Below are 22,532 nucleotides of genomic sequence, written 5' to 3'. Positions count from 1 at the left end.
TTATTATTAGCGGGAAACTCCCATTATACTGTATGTAGTGCAAGTTATACAATATCTGCTACATCTGTTCAGAACGATTTCTATCGAATTGTAGATCCGAGTCCCAATTTATAATTCCAGATCAGGAAAACGATAAAGTACAGATCGAAATCTTTGCAAAAATCTTAAGAACATCTGCATAGTAAATAGAACCTCTGAACTGTAGGTGAATATAATTCCAAATGTATCTTTTATATTGCAACACTGTAACTAATAATCATAATATTTACCTTTCAATGAAAGTGTCATCGGGCGAAGGTGCAAAGTGAATACATTTAATCGCATGTATTTTATTATATTCCATACTTCTATTGTGTGTGTGTGTGTGTATATATATATATATATATATATATATATATATGTGTGTGTATATATATATATATATATATATATATATATATATATATATATATATATATATTCATTGTATTTTATTATATTCCATACTTCTATTATGTGTGTGTATCTATCTATATATATATATTGTTTTTTATTCAATCATGTGCTTGTAGATTTTGTTTTTCTCTTTAAGTTGCAAAAACGATGGGTAACTTTTAAAAAAAAAAAAAATTTTATAATATATTTGAGTTGAGTGATGGCATCTGCAAGATTTTCTCTTGCTATAGTCTTGTCTTTCTTTATATTTTTATCCATATATTCTTCCTTTGCTTGATCAAGTAAGGGTTAAGATCGTATAATGTCATAAAAAAAAATATATTCATGTAACAAATTACTACAATATCACTCCCTAAAAGAGACTTGTTATATGTAATATAAAATATTATAAAAAAAATAAAATGTGTGTATATATATATATATATATATATATATATATATATATATATATAAATTTTATATATATATTTATATTGTACTATTTTTATTATTATTTTTTTATATTGTAATATATATACATATAGCTATAATATTATAAAATGTGTTATTTAAAAAAACAAGAAAAAATAACAAAACAAAAGGCTACTGTGCTATTATATAGAATAATCGAATATGTATATATACCAAGTGATGGCATATTCCAATAAATGATACAATCTAGAAGCACAACGTAGGATACAGTATACTTTTGGCTTTAGACAGAATATGCTATGTAGGATCACATATGCTGGTGGGAGCATGATGGGAGTTGTAGTTTTAGAGCAGCTGGAAAGCCACAGGATGGGGAACACTGGTATACTCTATAATGCAGTAATATACAGTTATAATGATACAATGTATCAAAGCGATTACATGCAACTTCCTAATATGCATTGATGATATATATTTGTTTTTATATATCTCTATTATATGCAATATTGTCCTGAAATATAGAATCATATGATTTAAAAATCTATTCTAGTATTGTACATTATATTTTAATATAAATACCAATGTAATGTATTGAATACGCTAGAACAGTGTTTTCCAAACAGTGGGCCTCCAGCTGTTGCAAAACAACAACTCCCAGCATGCCCGGACAGCCTTCGGCTGTCCGGGCATGCTGGGAGTTGTAGTTTTGCAGCAGCCGGAGACACACTGTTTGGAAAACACTGTACTAGAATATATTATAGTGCAGTGTTTCCCAACCGATGACTCTGCTGCAAAACTACAACTCCCAGCATGCTGGGGGTTGTAGTTTTGCAACAGCTGGAGTGCCCCAATTCGGGTAACACGTTACTATACTATTCTACCATGAAACATTGTATTGTATTAATAGAGACCTCCTAGGAATCCTGATCGGGGGTGATTGTTCATTGACACTATGTGAGCAGTCAGAAGCCACACAATGCCCTGGACTGAGGGCAGAGGAGGGTGGGCAGAGAATACAGAACCCAGGGTAAATAGAGGTGGCTGGCAAGAAATAACTGGCAGCAATGAGCAGAATAGAGGTGGGCTGGGACCGGCCCAGGGTAGGAACTGCTGCACCTCTTCACTGCCAGGTCTTATGTTCTCCAATATCCTGGAGAAGAAGTAAAACCAGATGAGAGGACAGAGGTTAACCCTTTCTAGTGATAATAGGAATGGATTGGGAAGCTTGGCTTTATTGGGGAGGGGAAGGGGTTCTGCAAATGTGAGGAAGCTGAACAAGATTAGTATCTATCTATCTCTCTATATCTATCTATCACATCTATCTATATATCATATCTATATATCTATCTCTGTCTATCATCTCATATCTATCTCATATCTCTCTCTCATATCTATCTCTCTATCTCATATATAGATGGATATGAGATAGATAGAAAGATATCTGTCTATCTCATATCTATCTATCTATCTGTCTCATATATATCTATCTATCTCTCTATCTATCTCTTATCTATCTATCTGTCTCCTATCTATCTATCTGTCTCCTATCTATCTATCTATCTATCTGTCTCCTATCTATCTGTCTCCTATCTATCTATCTATCTGTCTCCTATCTATCTATCTGTCTCCTATCTATCTATCTATCTGTCTCCTATCTATCTATCTATCTATCTATCTATCTATCTGTCTCCTATCTATCTATCTATCTGTCTCCTATCTATCTATCTATCTATCTATCTATCTATCTGTCTCCTATCTATCTATCTATCTGTCTCCTATCTATCTATCTATCTATCTATCTATCTATCTGTCTCCTATCTATCTATCTGTCTCCTATCTATCTATCTATCTCCTATCTATCTATCTATCTATCTGTCTCCTATCTATCTATCTATCTATCTATCTATCTATCTATCTATCTGTCTCCTATCTATCTATCTATCTATCTGTCTCCTATCTATCTATCTATCTATCTATCTAACTATCTATCTCCTATCTATCTATCTATCTAACTATCTATCTATCTATATCTATCTCCTATCTATCTATCTATCTATCTATCTATCTATCTATCTATCTATCTATCTATCTATCTATCTATATCTATCTCATATCTATCTATCTCCTATCTATCTATGTCAGTCATAGTACTCCATCTTTCTTGTAGTCCACTTGTAAGGTTGCATTAGGAGCTGACACAGTCCCTATCTCCATGTATATGTGTTGTATATGTAGCAGCAGGGACTGGAGCAGATGTGTGGCTGGTGCTGGCAGCTGGGGGATTGCTTAATCCAAATGTTATTCGTTAGAGCTTCCCTGTCTCAGGGTTTGGACATCCTTTGTAAATCTATTAGCACATATAAATGATACCAACAAGCACACAGAGCAGGCAGAGACACTGGAGATCCTCACACACAGGGACCCTGCTGGGACTGATACACAGCATAGGGCTCCATTCACTATGTAGGTGGAATTCTGGTGCCCATAATTTAACATATACACACATTTCAGTGGTTTATAATGTAATATATATATATATATATATATATATATATATATATATATATATATATTCTATATAGTGTAAATGTGTGTGTATGTACACACACACATATATATTATGGCATAGTGAATATAATGACTTCTTTTATAACTACTAAAATATTTCATTTTTTTAATGTTAGTTTTATTTACTGTAATCCTTCTTCTACATGTAAACACAACTTCCTCTCGCTGTTCCATTGCTCTTTTCAGCCATCCTTGGAGCTGTTATTGAAGACAGGATCTTTTCGGGTCCCCGGGGGAGCCATGGTCTCCAGTTATCTGCTGCTCCTCCTCCTGACATTGTCCTGTGTCTCTCAGGGGTTGGTGGATGCCAGTTCATGGTGGTGAGCACCTTATTTATTATTTTACATGTTTCTATTGTGTTTCATAGATCATTTTTCTCCATTCCTGTTTGTAGAATATTTTTCACTTGTATTGTCGGCATAGAATAGTATAGAGTGTCCGATGCATCTGCTGTAGATCGTGGACGATCATTTGCTGTACGTGGTTGTGCTGTGCTTTCATTACAATGAGATACATTGCTTTTTATTTCACACATTGTATATTTAACATCTACATTCCGCATACGATCATATTGTGGTTGTATCGTAGCAGGTGGACGATTCAGCCCTGCAAATGAATAACATTAGTTTGTCTTTGCGATATAAGTTATCCTGTCGCTCCCGATGCTGTCAACTTGCAATAGTGTAAACGATCTAATCGGCCTTGGATGTATCATATTGGGTGTTCATCGCTGTTATACATTGTGACTTTCCTTCGTTTATTGTTCACATCCTTCTATGACACAGAGAGCATGTCACTTTTATCTTCTGTAAATCGTGCATGCGATCGGATCGCTGTTGTATCGATCGGAACACGTGGGTGATAGAACGGAGCACATTAAACACTTTGCTATTTTTGCTATGCTGTATTATAAGTGCTGAGTATGCGGTGCACCTGAATAGATTGTATGAACGATCAGATTGTACGTGTTCTAATGGAGGCCACTATGCTGTGTTTGTGCAGGTCTCTGGCAATGAACCCTGTCCAGCTCCCAGAAGTGTACATTATCGGGGCACAACCTCTCTGCAGCCAGTTATCGGGGCTCTCACAGGGGCAGAAGAAGCTGTGTCAGCTCTATCAGGACCACATGCAATACATCGGGGAGGGGGCAAAAACTGGCATCAAAGAATGCCAGTACCAGTTTAGGCACAGAAGGTGGAACTGTAGCACAGTGGATAACACTTCAGTGTTTGGCAGAGTCATGCAAATAGGTAAGAACAGATCTAAGAATGAACATCTATTGTATTTTATGTGTATTTATTGCCATTGAATGTTGTTGGGATTTATGTGAAATGTATCTATTTATCTATGTTGCAAATAATCTATATAAGTTTTACAGTGTATAAGATGTTGATGTGTAAAGGATTTTTTTTTTCTTTTTTAAATTATCTGTGTATTTGTCTCATACAGAACCTATATAGCATATATTTGGCTGAGCACTTATATATTTTACAGTGTACAGTATTTAAATACTATTTTACAGTACATATAAGAGCTGCATAGAGTCTTATCAACATTACGTCTAATCTCTCTATCTATTTATCTATCTAAAGCAATGTTTCCCAACCAGGGTGCCCCCAGCTGTTGCAAAACTACAACTCCCAGCATGCCTGTCTATCTATCTATCTGTGTATCTATCTATCTGTGTATCTATCTATCTGTGTATCTATCTATCTGTGTATCTATCTATCTGTGTATCTATCTATCTGTGTATCTATCTATCTGTGTATCTATCTATCTGTGTATCTATCTATCTATCTGTGTATCTATCTATCTATCTATCTATCTATCTATCTATCTATCTATCTATCTATCTATCTATCTATCTATGTGTATCTATCTATCTATGTGTATCTATCTATCTGTGTATCTATCTATCTGTGTATCTATCTATCTGTGTATCTATCTATCTGTGTATCTATCTATCTGTGTATCTATCTATCTATCTATCTTTAAATCCATCCATCATAGAAAAAAGGAAGTACTTCATACTTGTAATGATGAAGAATGGTGGATCCTTTATTCACACATGGGTGCGTACCTCCATAAAGCCTTTCTGAAGCTTAGGAAAGGCTCCATGAAGGAAGGCTAAAACGTGGCACCCGTGGGTGAATAAAGCGTCCATCTTTTTTCATCACTGCAAGCCTAGAGTGCTTCCTCTTTTTTTATTTTTTTTTACATTTATTGATGTGACCCATGGGCAGTGTTCTGGAGTGAGCACCCATATTTGCTATCTATCTATCTATCTATCTATCTATCTATCTCATATCTATCTATCTCATATCTATCTATCTCATATCTATCTATCTCATATCTATCTATCTATCTATCTATCTATCTATCATCTCATATCCATCCATCTATCTATCTATCTAATGTCTATCTATGTATCTCATATCTATCTATCTTAAATCTCATATCTATCTATCTCATATCTATCTATCTATCTATCTCATATCTATCTATCTATCTATCTCATATCTATCTATCTATCTATCTCATATCTATCTATCTATCTCATATCTATCTATCTATCTATCTATCTATCTATCTATCTATCTATCTATCTCATATCTATCTCATATCTATCTTATATCTCAGTGTTTCCCAACCAGGGTGCATCCAGATGTTGCAAGACTACAACTCCCAGCATGCCTTTAGCTGTCCAGGCATTCTGTGAGTTGTAGTTTTGCAACACCTGGAGGCACCCTGGTTGGGAAACACTGTTTTATCTCATATCTATCTATCTCTCCATATCTCTCCTATCTATCATTCATCATGGTCACTTAGTTTTCCCACCTGTCCCCTATGGATTCATCATCATGATGACACAATGTAACACTGAATCTCAGGTTCCTGCCCCAGTTTAATGACCTTATTATGGGAATTATTGTCTTATCCTCTTTTCACACATATCATTTCTACAGAGAGGGTGAGCTGTGTTGCTACATGATCCCATCTCTCATGTCTTCTCTCCCCTCTGTTCCATCTTGTTTACATGTGGTTTAAAGTCCTTTTAGTGCAGCTCCACACTTGGGATGATCTTACAGGAGCCTCCCTGCAGGTTGTGACAGTCTGAATCCTTGGGGATTTTCTGGTGTTGAACGCTCCCGACTCTTTCTCTATATTTCAAATCTCCCTAATATCCCGGCATAAACCTATTTTTTAAACAAGAAGTAATTTATAAGGGCAATTAGCCACTTAAACTAACTACTGCGCTAAGAGGGCTTAATAGGTATTTGGAGGCGGCGTCCCAGACTGGGATAGAGAAGAGACTATTCATCCACTGCAAGAAACTGGACTCTCACACTATATTTAAGTTTCAGAAAGTGGGGGTTGGGGACAGCAAGTTGTATGATTTTATTTCTGGGAAATTAGCTGAAATGTAAAATTGCTGGGCTTTAAAGATGATCTGCATTACAGAATTAATGTGCTTTTGTAGGCACTTTGCTGCGATTTTTGGTAATTTCATATATCAATATGTCTCCACATGTCTCATACAATTATCAAAGATTGCACGTTGTATATTTTCCTATCCAAAGTGCGTGCTTGTGTGGATAAATAATATCGTGTATTCTTTGTCAGAAGGCCACAGCTAGGGCCTACACGGCTATAATGCTATAATATTTCACTCCAGCCCTTTTTTTTTTCTTCTTCTTTTTCTTATATGAAATATGTTTCTAGGGTCCATAATGAAACGTTTCATTATGTGCAACTATCTCAGATATAGAAATCATCTAATGCTTTAATACTTGTTTCCGTTTATACATTTAATACCTATTCTATACAGAGACTACGAAATGAACAAAAATAAATAAATAAGAATAAGACCGGCTTTTTCTTGTCATCCGTTCCATCTGTTCCACTGAATGCAGCAAATATGTTGTGAGAGGAAAAAAAAAAAAGTTATTAACAATGTTTTCTTACAATGGACTAGTGAAACGGGATGTTTAAAAAAGTAAAAAATAATAAAAATAAACATAATAATAATAATAATAATAATAAAAAAATATATATATATAATTTATTTTTATTTATATTAAAATGAAGACAAAACAAATGATATACAAATGAAGGAAACTAACTAGGAATACATTAGAAATGAAATACATTAAATTAAATAAATAAAAAAAATAAAATAATACATTATTTCAAAGTGTTAAAATAAATATATATACACCTTTTTTGTTTCTTTTTTTTGTTTTAAGATCTATATTTTTTCCCTGAGAGTCTGTGTTTAAAATATTTCAATCTTCTATAAGCTGCTACCCTAAATACATATTAATGTTTAAATTCTAAGATGAATTATGCTGTGGTCGCCTCACACTCCAATAAATTCTATGGGATCAGATTAGTTAAAGTGGTTTATATTCATTGCTGAATCAAGATTTTTTTTTTGTCTCTCTCCTTGGATTTCAGATGGCCTATGGCATTTTCTATAGGACTGCGGACAATATGGCATTCATATAGACAGAACACTCACATTACACAAAGTGAACAGAACTTGTTTCTTAATTTTAATACAAACCTTCTGCAGGCTTTTCGGGTTAAATACTCCATTTCAATGCTTTTAAAGTCCATTTAGAGATAAACACTGAGATGATTTAACAAGAAAAAAAAAATAAAATTCAAAGTAAGGATGAGATGGCACAACGTTTGATAGGAAGGAACAGAAAAAAAAAAAAAAGAAGATATCAGATTTAAGGATCTTGTGTTTTTATTTCTGCCTGACATTTATTTTGGAAAGTCGGTTAAGTGCAGTTATTGTAACCCTCCGCACATGTAACTCCTCAAATCATCTTGTTTTCATTTAATGGGAACTAGTGTGGGAAGAAAATGTAGAAAAAGCCCAAAATCGCTTCCACCCCCGTGAACCTCTTCCAATTCTGATTCACAGATAAATTGGCTAAACTGTTTCAACCTGCAGTTACAAAAGGTGCCTGTTAGGGGGCGTAATCCGAGAATGCCCTGGTGTTTATGAATACGGCACTGGTTAAAAATCTTAAATCATCAAACATATTCTTTTTTAGAGTGTAAATATTTAATATAATGCATTTTTTTTAAATAAACAAATAAAAAAAAAATAAGGATAAAACTATGCACACCTCTACATGGTTTGAAAGGTATAAAGCAGTGGTCTCCAAACTGTGGACCTCCAGCGGTTGCAAGACTACAACTCCCAGCATGCCCGGACAGCCGTTGGCTGTCCGGGCATGCTGGGAGTTGTAGTTTTGCAACAGGTGGAGGTCCACAGTTTGGAGACCACTGGCATACAGTGTGTTTACCAAGATACCTATGGCCCGACCAAGCTCAGTAGGCCATGGCATCTACCAATTATGTCCATGTATGTAATTTTATGTAACCCTACCCATGTCAGGGTTCAATGACCTCCATGATGGACAGACTCTATAGACGTATGCTATATATGGAAATTAAAGTAAGAGTCCCCTTGAGAACTCTGCCTACCCCACCCTTGGCTTATCTCGATTTGCCTGGTATTGATGCCTACTGATTTAATGGTTATCATCACATCTTTTAAATCTTTAAGAATAGATATACTGTATGTTTTTTCGTGTTTGTGTGTGTGTGTATATACTAATATATATATATATATTCTCCATATAAGACAATGGTATTCTAGAAACCTTCTTGCTCATTTGCCATCGTTCTAATGTTTTGCAGGGAGCAGAGAGACGGCGTTCACCTATGCCATCAGTGCTGCGGGAGTGGTGAATGCAGTAAGCAGAGCGTGCAGAGAGGGGGAGCTGTCGACGTGTGGCTGCAGCAGGGCAGCCCGCCCTAAGGATCTACCCCGGGATTGGCTCTGGGGAGGCTGCGGGGATAATCTAGACTATGGCTACAGATTTGCTAAGGAATTTGTGGACGCAAGGGAACGAGAGAAAATTTACCAGAAAGGATCCTATGATAACGCCAGGATCATGATGAACATACACAACAACGAAGCTGGAAGGAGGGTAAGGAATTCTATCAAAGCATTCGATCCTGTGAATTGAAGGGGTGCTCAGGTGGAAAACAATTTTTTTCAAATCAACTGGAGCCAGAAAGTTATACAGATTTGTAAATTATTTCTATTAAAAATGTTTGATCCTTCCAGTACTTATCAGGTGCTGTATGCTCCAAAAGAAGTTGAGTTGTTCTTTTCTTTCTGATCACAGTGCTCTCTGCTGACACCTCTGTCCATGTCCAGGATAGGCTTTCTATAGGGATTTGCTCCTGCTCTGGACAGTTCCTGATATGGACAGAGGTTTCAGCAGAGAGCACTGTGCATCGGACAAAAAAAAAAAAAATCAAATAGAAAAGAACTTCCTCTAGAGCATGCAATAGCTGATAAGTACTGAAAGGATTAAGATTTTTTTCATAGAAGTAATTTACAAATCTGTTTAACTTTCTGGAACAATAGAGTACCCCTTTAAGGTTCTCCAGTGTGATAGATGGGACAGCATTGTATAAGCAATCTCTCGCCCCAACACGATTTCCGCGCCCCCACATTGTTCTACAGCCAAATGAAATTTCCCAGGCTTATATTCCACCTAAAATTTATATATTGAGAAGGCTGGACGAATCATTGAAACTTGGTAGCCAATGTTCCTTGACATTTGCCGCCGGGGTCTAACACACTAGCCTGTTTCTTAAAGTTTTTTTAAGTTTTCTATTGCTGGTCAACGAAATCGGCTCTTCAGCTCTACAGATTTGATATATCTTAATGTGCCGGTTGCTCCTTAGCCACAGAATACAAGCTGCCTAGTTGGCAGTGCCAGTAAAAGTTATGGTTTGTTACCTGTGGTTAAAGAGTGGTTTTCCAGGGAAAAACAGTGCTGGCCTATCCTAAGAATAGACCTGTGCTGTATGATTTGTGTAGATCCAAACCCCTACGATGAACAAAGTAATGGGGTTCACCAATCGTCACAGCCCTTTTAAATACCTATCAAGGCTCGGCCTCTTGCCTATATATGTGACTGGACATGGCACTGTAGCTCTACCTTTCACACACTGGGGTGCCATAGCTCCTTCCTTTTAGTAACTGCATATGCTATCAATGCTTTTCCCCTATAAACCCTTTAGAAGCAACCAAAATAACTGTAAAAGGTATGTTAGTGAGTATATATTCTCTTAGGATATATATGATTGTGTATAAAGGATTGCATACAGTAGAAACATACAGCAGTAGTGTTGTGCTGCCTCTGTCTGCCTTCGTCCTTGGGCTATGTGGTTTAGTTCAAATCCCATCTTGGGTGTAACGTTTGCCGGGGTCCTCAGATGTGGTCCATATGAATCATGAACATTATTCTGGTCACTCGCTAGGTCTTTAAAGACGACATGCCAGCCTAGTATTTCGGTGCCCTCCCTTTTGTATATTGTTCTTGTGTCTAAATATACAAATTTCGATGCATCAGAAATCTGTTGAAATAAGGGGTGTACATAACCCCTTAAGCACCAATAACCAGTTCCTTATCTTACTCAAGATCTTTCCTCGCTGTCAGTAAATTTATACATTCTTCTTCACATCCAGAAATAGAAAATTAAAACAGACCCAATACTTCTCATTGCTGACCATATGCTGCAACGTGTCCGTTTTTAGGTAATGATATCACCCGCACTAATATATTGGAGCAAATCCTCATGATTGAGTGTTGCCTACTGCAGGGTTTGCCAATCTGTGGCTCTCCCGTTGTTGCAAAACTACAACTCTCGTAACACCTGAAGGCTGTCGGGGCATGATGGGAGTTAAATTTTAAAGCACAACTGTCATGAACTCTGGGCCATATAACCTACACAGAGCCTTTGTACTGTGTGCAAATGGTGTGTACAGCACAGTTTTTACCTTATTTCTGCCGGTTTTATCACCCCCAAAAATGTTATTGACCACAGCCACACACAGTCGGATAGGCATGGTGTGAGGTACGCTATGCCCCGCCACCGCTAGGTCAGCGATGGGAGATTGACACACAGGTCCCAGCACGTGTTCCTCAGCTTGGCTAACGTGTGAGCCAAAAACAAGTTAATTCAGTTATAATTTATGTACTGTACTCAGTGCCTGCTATCCTCTTGCTTCTTCTGTCTTGTCTCCTGCAAACGCACGCAGGACAGTCCCCATTACTAGAGGCAAAGAGGACGTGCACTCTCTGTCTCCAGCACTGCACAGGCGCACTGAGTGGGCGGGAGTGAGCACTTGCCTGGATACCATTCGCCGCGGCACTTGTTACCTGAGCTGAGGGGCGTATGTGCTGGGACCTGTGTGTCAATCACACAGCGGTCCCAGTGCTGACTTACAGGGGTGGGCGTGGCGGCGGCGGGGCATAGCGTACCTCGCGCCACACCTATCCGACTGTGTATGGCTGCGATCAAAAGCATTTTTTGGCGCGATAAAAGCCGGCAGAAATAAGGTAGAAACTTTTCTGTACACACCATCTGCACACAGTAGAAAAAGCTGTGTAGGTTATGTAGCCCGAAGTTCATGACAGTTGCGCTTTAAAACAGCTGGAGAGCCACAGGCTGGGAAACGGCCTACTGGGATACACTGTAATGAACTTTAACCGGCATGAGCAGCACTAGGTCAGGAGGCTTTTTACCCAGAATTTACAAGGGGTTGTTGACACAGGTCATACAGTGATCCAGCTGCTGATGCAGGGTCTGCTCCCGGTTCTCTAGGGAGATAGCTGATTTTAATGGGGAAAAGACACCAAGTTCCTCAGAATAGGAGCTCCTCTGAGCATCTTACCACTCTGTTTCATAGATCAAGGGTCTTGAGTTATCAACATATTCTTAATAGGACACATAGACAGGGATTGTATTCATGAAAGAAATGCTTAAAGGGGTACTCCGCCCCTAGATATCTTATCCCCAAAGGATCGGAGATAAAATGTCTAACCGTGGGAGTCCCGCTGCTGGGGACCCCCGCGATCTCCCTGCTGCACCCGGCGTTCGTTTAGACTGTCGAGTGCAGCGCCCGGAGGCTCATGACGTCACTGATGCACCCCACATCATGGCCATGCCCCCTCAATGCAAGTCTACGGGAAGGGGGTGTGACTGCACTGCCATCACGCCCCCTCCCTTAGACTTGCATTGAGGGGGCGTGGCCATGATGTCTCGAGCCTTCGCCCTGCATCGCCGGTCGTCCGGCATGAAGCAAGTTCGCTCTGTGCATCGGATGTCTGGGGTGCCGCAGCCGGGATTGTGGAGGGCCCAAGCGGTGGGACCCCCGCGATCAGACATTTTATTCCCTATCCTTTGGATAGGGGATAAGATGTCTAGGGGCAGAGTACCCCTTTAAGCCTACTGCAAGAAAAGATTTTATTGAGAATACCTAGAAAATGACATGTCTAGTTGTGAGTAAGCGCAGTTTGTAAGTGACATAGAAGAGTGAGTGGAAAATCTGCATTTTCTGGTCTACCCGAATTCTTTGTTCTATTTACTGGACCCTGTGATTAGCGCCTTATTTTTTAAAACTTATTTTTATTGAGCTTCCAACAAAAGCAGGATATGCCAAGTATATTCATTATACACGGTGCACATCGCACATAACTCATGGAGGCATCAAATTACATATCAACCTTGTGGCTTTTTAATTTAAGACTGGAATTTACTTTTATTTAGCCATTCCCCCTAGATCCCGATTCAGTTATCCTATGTGCAATCATTGAGAGAAGTTCTGTCTGGCTAGGGTAGGGGTACAGGTTCAAAAAACATATATATACAGGTCAGTACGGCTATGTGTTATTGGGCTGGAAATAGCGCCCTTGCTTATTCCTTTTTGTCATGAGTGAGGCTAACCTATACAGGCTACCCCAATCTAGAAGCAACAAAAGATTAGCAAAAAAAGGATGTAGGAACCGGCATAGAAGGATTGATGCCCTTCTGACCTGCTTAAAGGGGTACTCTGGTGGAAAACTTTTATTTATTTTTTAAAGGGGTTATCCAGGAAAAAAACTTTTTTTTTAGATATATCAACTGGCTCCAGAAAGTTAAACAGATTTGTAAATTACAAATCTGTTAAACTTTCTGGCACCAGTTGATTTAGATTTATTTTTTTTCCACCGGAGTACCCCTTTAAGGTTGGACAGGCCTGTAGTCCTTTTAATCCTGAGGTGAAAAGTTAAGGTGGTACGACCAATTCTTCTTCTAAGGAGAAATACAGTCTATTCATAAAGTGAACCTTTTAGGAATATTTCGGTCCTATGATGTCAGTAAAGTGTTATCCAGCACAGTAATAAGCTAATAATAAAGATGTTGCATAACCTAGGAATATAACTTTGAAAGCAAGACAAGCAGAATGAAACGACTTTAAGTCATCTGGGCATTGCTGTTATCCCGTGAGTGAGTCTGACACCCAGGGCCGCCACGTGTCCTCAGAGACTATACATCACTCCTAGACCTCCAGAGGCCCAGTGACTGTGTGGGGCAGACAAGCTGGGAAATCAGGTGCTGACAGTCTGTGATGAAATGGGTGCAGAGGCTGTGGCGGGTACATCTCTCTTCATTGTGCCTGCCCAAGAAGAGGAATAGAAGGCACAGGTCTAGACTTGGCACCTGTAGCGTCAGGATGAATGCAATGCTGTGTTACCCTTTAACCTTGCTGGATAACAGACTTGTTGGTGTTTGGAGTTCCTAATCCTCCAGACAGGTTTCCCAGTACTAAGTTATATGTGTAAAGATTTAGACTAGGTCCTAAAATTTGTATCTATCTATCTATGGATCAGCAGTTATATAAATTAGCAGGAAGCTGAACAGGGCCCCTTCTTTTCTAGCAGCCACCCACTCTGAAAGGGAGCACATGGTAATTGAGCTTTTACACCTTGTTCACACTGGTGCTGTGCGGTGTCCGTTGCTGCCGTGGCACCTTGTCTATTGGGGGGGGGGGGCATGACCCTGGGACTGGTCTGAGTGGCATTGAGGCCCCTCTGCCAGTGGGTCGTTCCCCCTGTGGGCACTGGTGTTGAGGCGGTGGTGGTCACTGCCCAGTGCTACGCCATTTTATGCCAGGGACGTTGGGGACCCACTCTGACTGACTAGGTGGCCTTGACTTGGCGAGTGGGCTTGTACTTTTTGATCAAAATGTATATTAACAACCTGTTAGTTTTTTGAATTTATACTGAGAAGCAAGTAGATCAAATTACAAATTGTGGATGTGCGACCATGTCTTTCTCTATTTGAATTCTATCTGTCTATCCATCCAAATAGAAGGCTGCTGCAGCAGCACTCTATATTTAAAGAGGTACTCTGGTGAAAAACTTTTTTTTTTTTTTTTTTTTAAATCAACTGGGGCCAGAAAGTTAAACAGATTTGTAAATTACTTCTACAAAAAAATCTTAATCCTTCCTGTACTTATTAGCTGCTGAATACTACAGTGGAAATTATTTTCCATTTGAAACTCAGAGCTGTCTGCTGACATCATGAGCACAGTGCTCTCTGCTGACACCTCTGTCCATTTTAGGAACTGCCCAGAGTAAAAGGAAATCCCCATAGCAAACATATGCTGTTCTGGACAGTTCCTAAAATGGACAGAGATGTCAGCAGAGAGCACTGTGCTCATGATGTCAGCAGAAAGCTCTGTGTTTCAAAAAGAAAATAATTTCCGCTGTAGTATTCAGCAGCTAATAAGTACAGGAAGGATTACGATTTTTTAATAGAAGTAATTTACAAATCTGTTTAGCTTTCTGGCACCAGTTGATTAAAAAAAAAAGTTTTTCACCGGAGTACCCCTTTAATGTCAAAAAGTAAAATTGAGGTTCTCAGTGCACTTATTGACCAAAACGTGTGGATAGGGGATTCACTCCTGTCACATGGGACCCTAACACACTCACTGTAATTGTCTCTCCTGGGCATAAAGCCTCTGACTGGTTGTATGCAGGATTCACTATCAGTTTAAAAACCTCAATGGGGGAGATTTATCAAAACCTGTGCAGAGGAAGAGTGGTGCAGTTGCCCATAGCAACCAATCAGATCGCTTCTTTCATTTTCCACAGGCCTCTTTAGAGGCCTGTGGAAAATGAAAGAAGCAATCTGATTTGTTGCTATGGGCAACTGCACCACTCTTCCTCTGCACAGGTTTTGATAAATCTCCCCCAATGTGTATAGGGAATGGTGCATAGCTAAGGTGGGTTGCCACTTCTCCACCCCCCAACTTGGCATGCAAAAAACCCCACACAGAAGTAGAAGGCTTATAACAACCAAACACACAGTGCATGCTACTATGGCAAACACAAAATACACAAAAAGAAGGTTGCTTGCAGCGGCACTCTATATTTGATCACAAAAGTAAAACTGAGGCTCTTAGTGCACTTTTTGATCAAACCGCCACGCCTGTCCTCTCTGTCAGCACTGGGGCCAATGTGTAGTAAGACACCGCAGTCCGCAGCGCATGCACCCCTGCTGGCTCTGACATGCGCTCTCCAGTAATGTAAAGAATCCCAGAAAACTTGACATCACTGGTGAGTGCATGTCAGAGCCAGCAGGGGCGCATGCGCTGCGGACTGCTGTGTCTTACTACACAGCGGCCCCAGTGCTGACAGAGAGGACAGGCGTGGCGGTAGGGATTTGCCAACCCCAAGCCACGCCTATCCGACTGTGCATGACTTAGGATAAAAGCCGTTTTCACAGTGGTAAAGACAGAGACTACACAATAAAAGGTATCCCTGCATTACTGTGCTACACAGCTTTTACATGATGTGTATAACTTTAGCAGGTAAATATTGATGACAGTCGCGCTTTAACATGTTATTTCTCCACCAAAATTGGGGAGATTTATCAAAACCTGTGCAGAGGAAAAGTTGACCAGTTGCCAATAGCAACCAATCAGATCGCTTCTTTCATTTCTGGAAAGGCCTCTGAAAACTAAAATAAGTTATCTGATTGGTTGCTATAGGAACTGGCCAAATTTTCTCTGCACAGGTCTTGATAAACCTCCCCCAATGGGACAGATATACTATTGCAAATTTGCCATATTTCTGGTGCTATTCGCACACACAAAGTTGGCGCCCAGGCCTTGCCCCACTCTACGGTACAGACATTAGAAGCAATGGTTTTTTGCACACTGCTTAACTTTACATGGTCTAAGAATTAGACCAGTGTTTCACAACCAGCAAGTCTTAAAGGAAAACTGTCAGCTTCCTCCCCCCGCACTAACCATCTGTACTGGCTGGCTGCTTTGATGCTTACCGTGCCCGGATCTGTTGTGCCGTTCGTCCGTATTCTTCGATTTTCGGTATATGCTAATGAGGTGCTAACTGGCACCGGCCGGGCTAACGGTCGCTCTGACATCAGTGACTCTGGCCGCAGTGCCGCCCAGCTCATCAATATTCCTCTTCTCCCTCCGCCTCTCCCTCTTCTCCCCGCTCTGTAATGAAGAGAGATGGGAGGAATATTGATGAGCTGGGCGGCGCTGACGCCAGAGTGCCAGATGGCCCGGCCGGCGGATCCGGGCACGGTAAGCATCAAACTGATCAGTGTCCCCTGCACTACCAGTCAGTACTGCTGGCTATTGCGGGGGAAAAAGTGGACAGTTTTCCTTTTTAGCTGTTGCAAAACTACAACTCTCAGCATGCTGGGAGTTGTAGTTTTGCAACAGCTGGAGGCACACTGTTTGAGAACAAGGTGTTATAGGAGGAATAGCTGTTTAAATTTGAAATAGGAAAGGATGTGAAACATAAAGGGGGCAACAGTGTGACCGTGTGTGTTAGCATTAGTGCTACTTAGTAGTGTTGAACGCAAATATTCAAAATGCGAATTTTAACCGTGAATATCGTCCGTTCGCAATTTTGAGAATATTTGGAATATAGCGATATATATTCGTAATGACGAATATTATTTTTTGCTTTTCTTCACAGTTCACATCACAACAATGATGTGTGCTGTGTAAAATAAATAAATAAATAAATAAATAAATAAAAAATAAATTAAAAATCCCTCCAATATTATTTACTGTGAGTCGGTGTGGAGCGCGAATATTTCGTATATGCAAATATTCAAATCTGTGCAAATATCGCCACTTCCAGAGGACACTGATCCCTCCCTTCTTTTAAGTGAAAGATATAATCGCTCATGCGCACTATGCAAATTTCATTACGAATTTTAGCATGCGGTAAAAAAGGGAACGAACATAGCGAATATGAGAATTTCACGAACATAAGACTAATATTCATCCTTATATTTGCGAAATACCGCGACTTCGAATATGGCCCCTGCCGCTCATCACTTCTACTTAGTGTGTATTGTCCCTGTAGCTACCTTCTCAAGTTTTTTGGCCAAACTCTGGAATACCCAATCATTGGATCTTTATGGGGGAGATTTGTCAAAACCTGTGCAGAGGAAAAGTTGCCCAGTTGCCCATAGCAACCAATCATCATCATTTAAATTTTTGAAAAGGCCTCTGAAAAATGAAAGAAGCGATCTGATTGGTTGCTATGGGCAACTGGTCAACTTTTCCTCTTCAGACGTTTTGATAAATCTCCTTGTTTCTCCCTTAGTTTTTATACAAGTTCTATTGGATTGTACAGGTTTTTCTTGTCCTTACTCACTAAATGTTACCTGCAACCCTCCGACACACACGAGACCTTATGTATACACCTTTTCCATTCCTGTGCTGCCACCATTCTTACAGGATCCAGTCCTACTCCACAGCACTACCTGATCTTCATGTTGGCACAAGGAATTGTGCACTCAGCCAGTCACCAGTGAGCAGTTCCATGTGCCAACACTAGGAAGCGCTGTGCAGCACAGAACAGGGCTTTGTCAGAATTGCGGTGGCAAGGGAGCAAAGAGGGTGAGTATAGTTTTTTTTTTGTTTTGTTTTTTAATTTCTTTTACACCCACCTGAGCATCATTTTTTTTATTTATTTATTTTTTCTAAAAAATGATATACCCTTTCAAGACATTAATTTTTAAGGGAGAACAGTTATAAAAAAAATAAAATAAAATGTTGGCAAATTTTACCTAAAGGGTAGCTCCCACCAGTTCTGGGATTAAAAACAAACAAACAACAAAACACCCTTTTTGGGATGTGGTCACAAATGACTGACATGCTGTAGATGTGCTTCAGATTTGTTGTAAGTTTTTCTCATTGACTTTAATAGGAAACAAATCTGCAGCATTTCAGTCCTATGTGAACATACTCTTAAAGCTTTGTTTTCTAACCCGTGTGCCTCCAGCTTTTGCAATACTACAACTCCCAGCATGCTGGGAGTTGTAGTTTTGCAACAGCTGGAGGCACACTGTTTCGAAAACACTATCCTAAAGGGATATTCCCAACTCACTAAGTCATTCCCTATCTAGAGGGTAGGGAAAATCAAGCTGATGGGGCTCCCAGTAATCTGAGTTGGATTAGCTTCTTATCTCCTATATTAAAATTTGTCCCAAACTATAAAATAAGACTGTTCCAGTGATACCAGACCTATCAGTTACAGCCCTAAAGTTACAGTCCCATCAGTTACAGCCCTAAAGTTACAGTCCCATCAGTTACAGCCCTAAAGTTACAGTCCCATCAGTTACAGCCCTAAAGTTACAGTCCCATCAGTTACAGTCCTAAAGTTACAGTCCCATCAGTTACAGCCCTAAAGTTACAGTCCCATCAGTTACAGCCCACTTCCTGCCTAATAAAATGGTTAAGCCTGCCTGGTTTAGCCTGAAACCTGCATCAGGGCCCACCTATTACAATCCGAAGTACTGGTGGCATCTTATGAAGCAAAGGGTGTGAGAGACAACATTGAGCCCCCCCATAGATACACCCCTGTAGTTGACTATATTGTTTGAAGTGGAAGAAAAATGGATTTGCAGAATGTGAAAGTTGTCAAGCTTTAGACAGATAAGACTAGGTTCACACGTCTGTTGTCTCTCGTCCCGCTATTCCCCCGTCTTTGCTGCTAAACGGAACATACTAAGAAACGGATGCAAACTGATGCAAAAGGAAGCCATTAACCTCTTAAGGATCAGGGGTTTTTCCGTTCTTGCACTTTTGTTTTTTTCCCTCCTAAATTTTAACTCTTGAAATTTTGCACCTAAAAATCCATATGATTGCTTATTTGTTTGTGCCACCAATTCTACTTTGTAATGACATCAGTCATTTTACCCAAAAATCTACAACGAAACGGAGAAAAAAATCATTGTGTGACAAAATTGAAGAAAAACACCATTTTGTAATTTTGGGGGCTTCCGTTTCTACGCAGTAAATTTTTCGGTAAAAATTACCTCTTCTCTTTATTCTGTAGGTCCATGCGATTAAAATGATACCCTACTTATATACGTTTGATTTTGTCGTACTTCTGGAAAAAATCATAACTACATGCAGGAAAATTTATACGTTTAAAATTGTCATCTTCTGACCCCTATAACTTTTTTTTTTTTGTGTGCGGGGCAGTATGAGGGCTAATTATTTGCGCCGTAATCTGACGTTTTTAGCGGTACCATTTTTGTATTGATCGGACTTTTTGATCGCTTTTAATAAATTTTTTCATATTTTGGATTTTTTTTGCGCGTACACCATTGACTGTGCTGTTTTATTTAACAATCTATTTTAATAATTCGGACATTTCCACACCCCGCAATACCACATATGTTTATTTTTATTTACACTTTTTTTTTTTTATGGGAAAAGGGGGGTGATTTTTACTTTTATTAGGGAAGGGGTTAAATGATCTTTATTAACTTTTTGTTTTCCACTTTTTTTTTTTGCAATGTTATAGCTCCCATAGGGGGCTTTTACATTTCACACACTGATCTTTTACATTGATCATTGTTATCCCATAGGATAACATTGGTCAATGATTCTGCTGCTTGACTGCTTATGCCTGGATCTCAGACACTGAGCAGTCATTCGGTAATCGGACACACAGGAGGAAGGTAGGCACCCTTCTTGTGTCCTCCAGCTGTTCAGGATACTGCAGTTTCGACACGGCGGTCCCGGACAGCCCACTGAACTAGCCGGGGGTAGTTTACTTTCACTTTAGACGCGGCAATCAACTTTGAACGCCGCGTCTAAAGGGTTAATAGTGCGCGGCACTGCGATCAGTGCCGCACGCTATTAGCCACGGGTTCCGGCCGTTGTTAGAGGCTGGGCCCGACCCGCTATGATGCGGGGCCACGCGTTACGCCCTGTGTCCTTTAACGGGTTGTGGCATCCTGTTGCATCAGTTTTTAATCCGTTTATTTTTCGTTTTTATTTTTGTCTGGCTACTTCCTGGTTGCTCACACCTCTTCTGAGCATGCAAACGGAGACATTAAAGGGGTATTCCAGGAAAAAAAAAATTTACATATCAACTGGCTTCAGAAAGTTAAACAGATTAGTACATTTCTTCTATTAAAAAATCTTAATCCTTTCAGTACTTATGAGCTGATGAAGTTGAGTTGTTCTTTTCTGCCCAGTTTAGAAGCAAATCCCCATAGCAAACCTCTTCTACTCTGTGCAGTTCCAGAGACAAGCAGAGATGTCAGCAGAGAGCACTGTTGCCAGACAGAAAACAACTCAACTTCAGCAGCTCATAAGTACTGAAAGGATTAAGATTTTTTAACAGAAGTAATTTATACACACGTTTTGATGCAGTTTAGTCAGATTTTGAGGAATCCGTTTTTCATCAAAATCCTGATACGGGAACTGTAAATCAAAAATGTGGTGTGAATGCAGCCGAAGTGCTCTCTGATGACACCTGTCTCGGGAACTGTCCAGAATAGAAGCAAATCCAAATAGCAAACCTCTCCTACTCTGTGCAGTTCCAGAGACAAGCAGAGATGTCAGCAGAGAGCACTGTTGCCAGACAGAAAACAACTCAACTTCCATAAGTACTGAAAGGATTAAGATTTTTTAATAGAAGTAATTTACAAATCTGAATTTGAGTAGAATACAGACATAGCGCACATCCACAATTTTGTATAATGATCTGATTGCTTCTCAGCACAATATCAAAAACTAACAGGTTGTTAGTATACATTTTTGATCAAAAAGTACAAGCCCACTCGCCACGTCAAGGCCACCTATTCAGAGTGGGTCCCTAACGTCCCTAGCATAAAATAGCGTAGCATCGGGCGGCGCCCACCACCGCCGCGACACAGATGCCCACGGGGGGGGGGGGAGCGACCCACTGGCAGAGCGGCCCCAATGCTACTCAGACCAGTCTATGGGCCGCACCCGCCCGCAGACACAGCGCCACGGCAGCAACGGACGCCGCCCCGCACCACACCAGTATGAACAAGGTGTAAAGGGTCACTTACCTTGCTCTCCCAGTCAAATCTGTTTAACTTTCTGGAGCCAGTTGATATATAAAAAAAAAGTTTTTTCCTGGAATACCCCTTTAAAGGTTAATCCATTTTCAATCCGTTACCCATAGAATTTAATGTTAAATTTATAATATCCGTTTCTATTTCATTATTTTTGACGGGAGAAAAAAATACTGCGTGCAACGTCTTTTTCCCCATCAAATAATAAAAAGATTAAAAAAATAGGTGATAAAGGATTGTAAAAGAAAATCCCATTGACATTAGTGGCATTCTTTTTACAGCCGTTTGCTACCCGTTTGAAAAATTCTCAAACTGATTGATAACGGGCATTTATTAACGGGGGCAGACGGTAATGTGAATGAGCCCTAACAGGAAAAATGTCTGAAAGCTTTGTACCCTACCACTTGGCAGAGACAGAAGACATATATTGGCTCCTTAAGGGGCTATCCTCGCTGATCTTAGTCAATGATGATTCTGAGGGAGCTTAGATTTGGGGGTTCATGATGACTGAAAATCTTATCCATAGCTTTTAGTTTTCATGTTGAGTTCTACTTTACTTCAAGTCATTGCATGAATGGATATAGTAAATAGTGGATTTCAGCGTTCTACATTCTTTTTTAGTTGTATGCTATTTTCAATATAATACCAGGCTGTAAGGTTTTTCTTTATAACCTATTTGTTGGGAGACCAAAGTCTAGACATAACTAGTCTGACTTTTATGGAGGTCTGAATAATAGGTTATTCTCATTCTCTAACACATGGCTAATCCTCTATTTGATGATAAACAGCGGCCTCCATAAAGTTTAATAATTCATCTCTCTAGAAGCAGTAAAGCGTCAGTATAGTTTGTGAAACCG

The 22,532-nt window shown here is 39.6% G+C and overlaps 1 protein-coding gene across 5 annotated transcripts in view; it reads left to right on the top strand.

Annotated features, from left to right (window-relative positions):
- WNT5A (Wnt family member 5A) overlaps positions 1-22,532 on the top strand; it is a 44,372-nt gene that overhangs the window by 15,253 nt on the left and 6,587 nt on the right. For 2 of the 5 annotated variants that reach the window (XM_056524388.1, XM_056524385.1), the window contains exons 2-4: positions 3,601-3,734; positions 4,417-4,664; positions 9,136-9,428. In XM_056524388.1, coding sequence (XP_056380363.1) covers positions 3,655-3,734; positions 4,417-4,664; positions 9,136-9,428 — 621 coding nt within the window. In that variant the 5' untranslated portion in view covers positions 3,601-3,654. Of the gene's footprint in view, positions 1-186; positions 206-3,153; positions 3,173-3,227; positions 3,310-3,600; positions 3,735-4,416; positions 4,665-9,135; positions 9,429-22,532 lie in introns of those variants that run through there. The other 3 variants (XM_056524387.1, XM_056524389.1, XM_056524386.1) reach the window with 3 other exon arrangements.

This window comes from Hyla sarda, chromosome 6 (genome assembly GCF_029499605.1).
Source record: "Hyla sarda isolate aHylSar1 chromosome 6, aHylSar1.hap1, whole genome shotgun sequence".
In the NCBI taxonomy this organism is placed as follows: Eukaryota; Metazoa; Chordata; class Amphibia; order Anura; family Hylidae; genus Hyla; species Hyla sarda.
The sequence above is the reverse complement of the archived record's forward strand: the minus strand, read 5'-3'. Positions and strand labels throughout refer to the sequence as shown.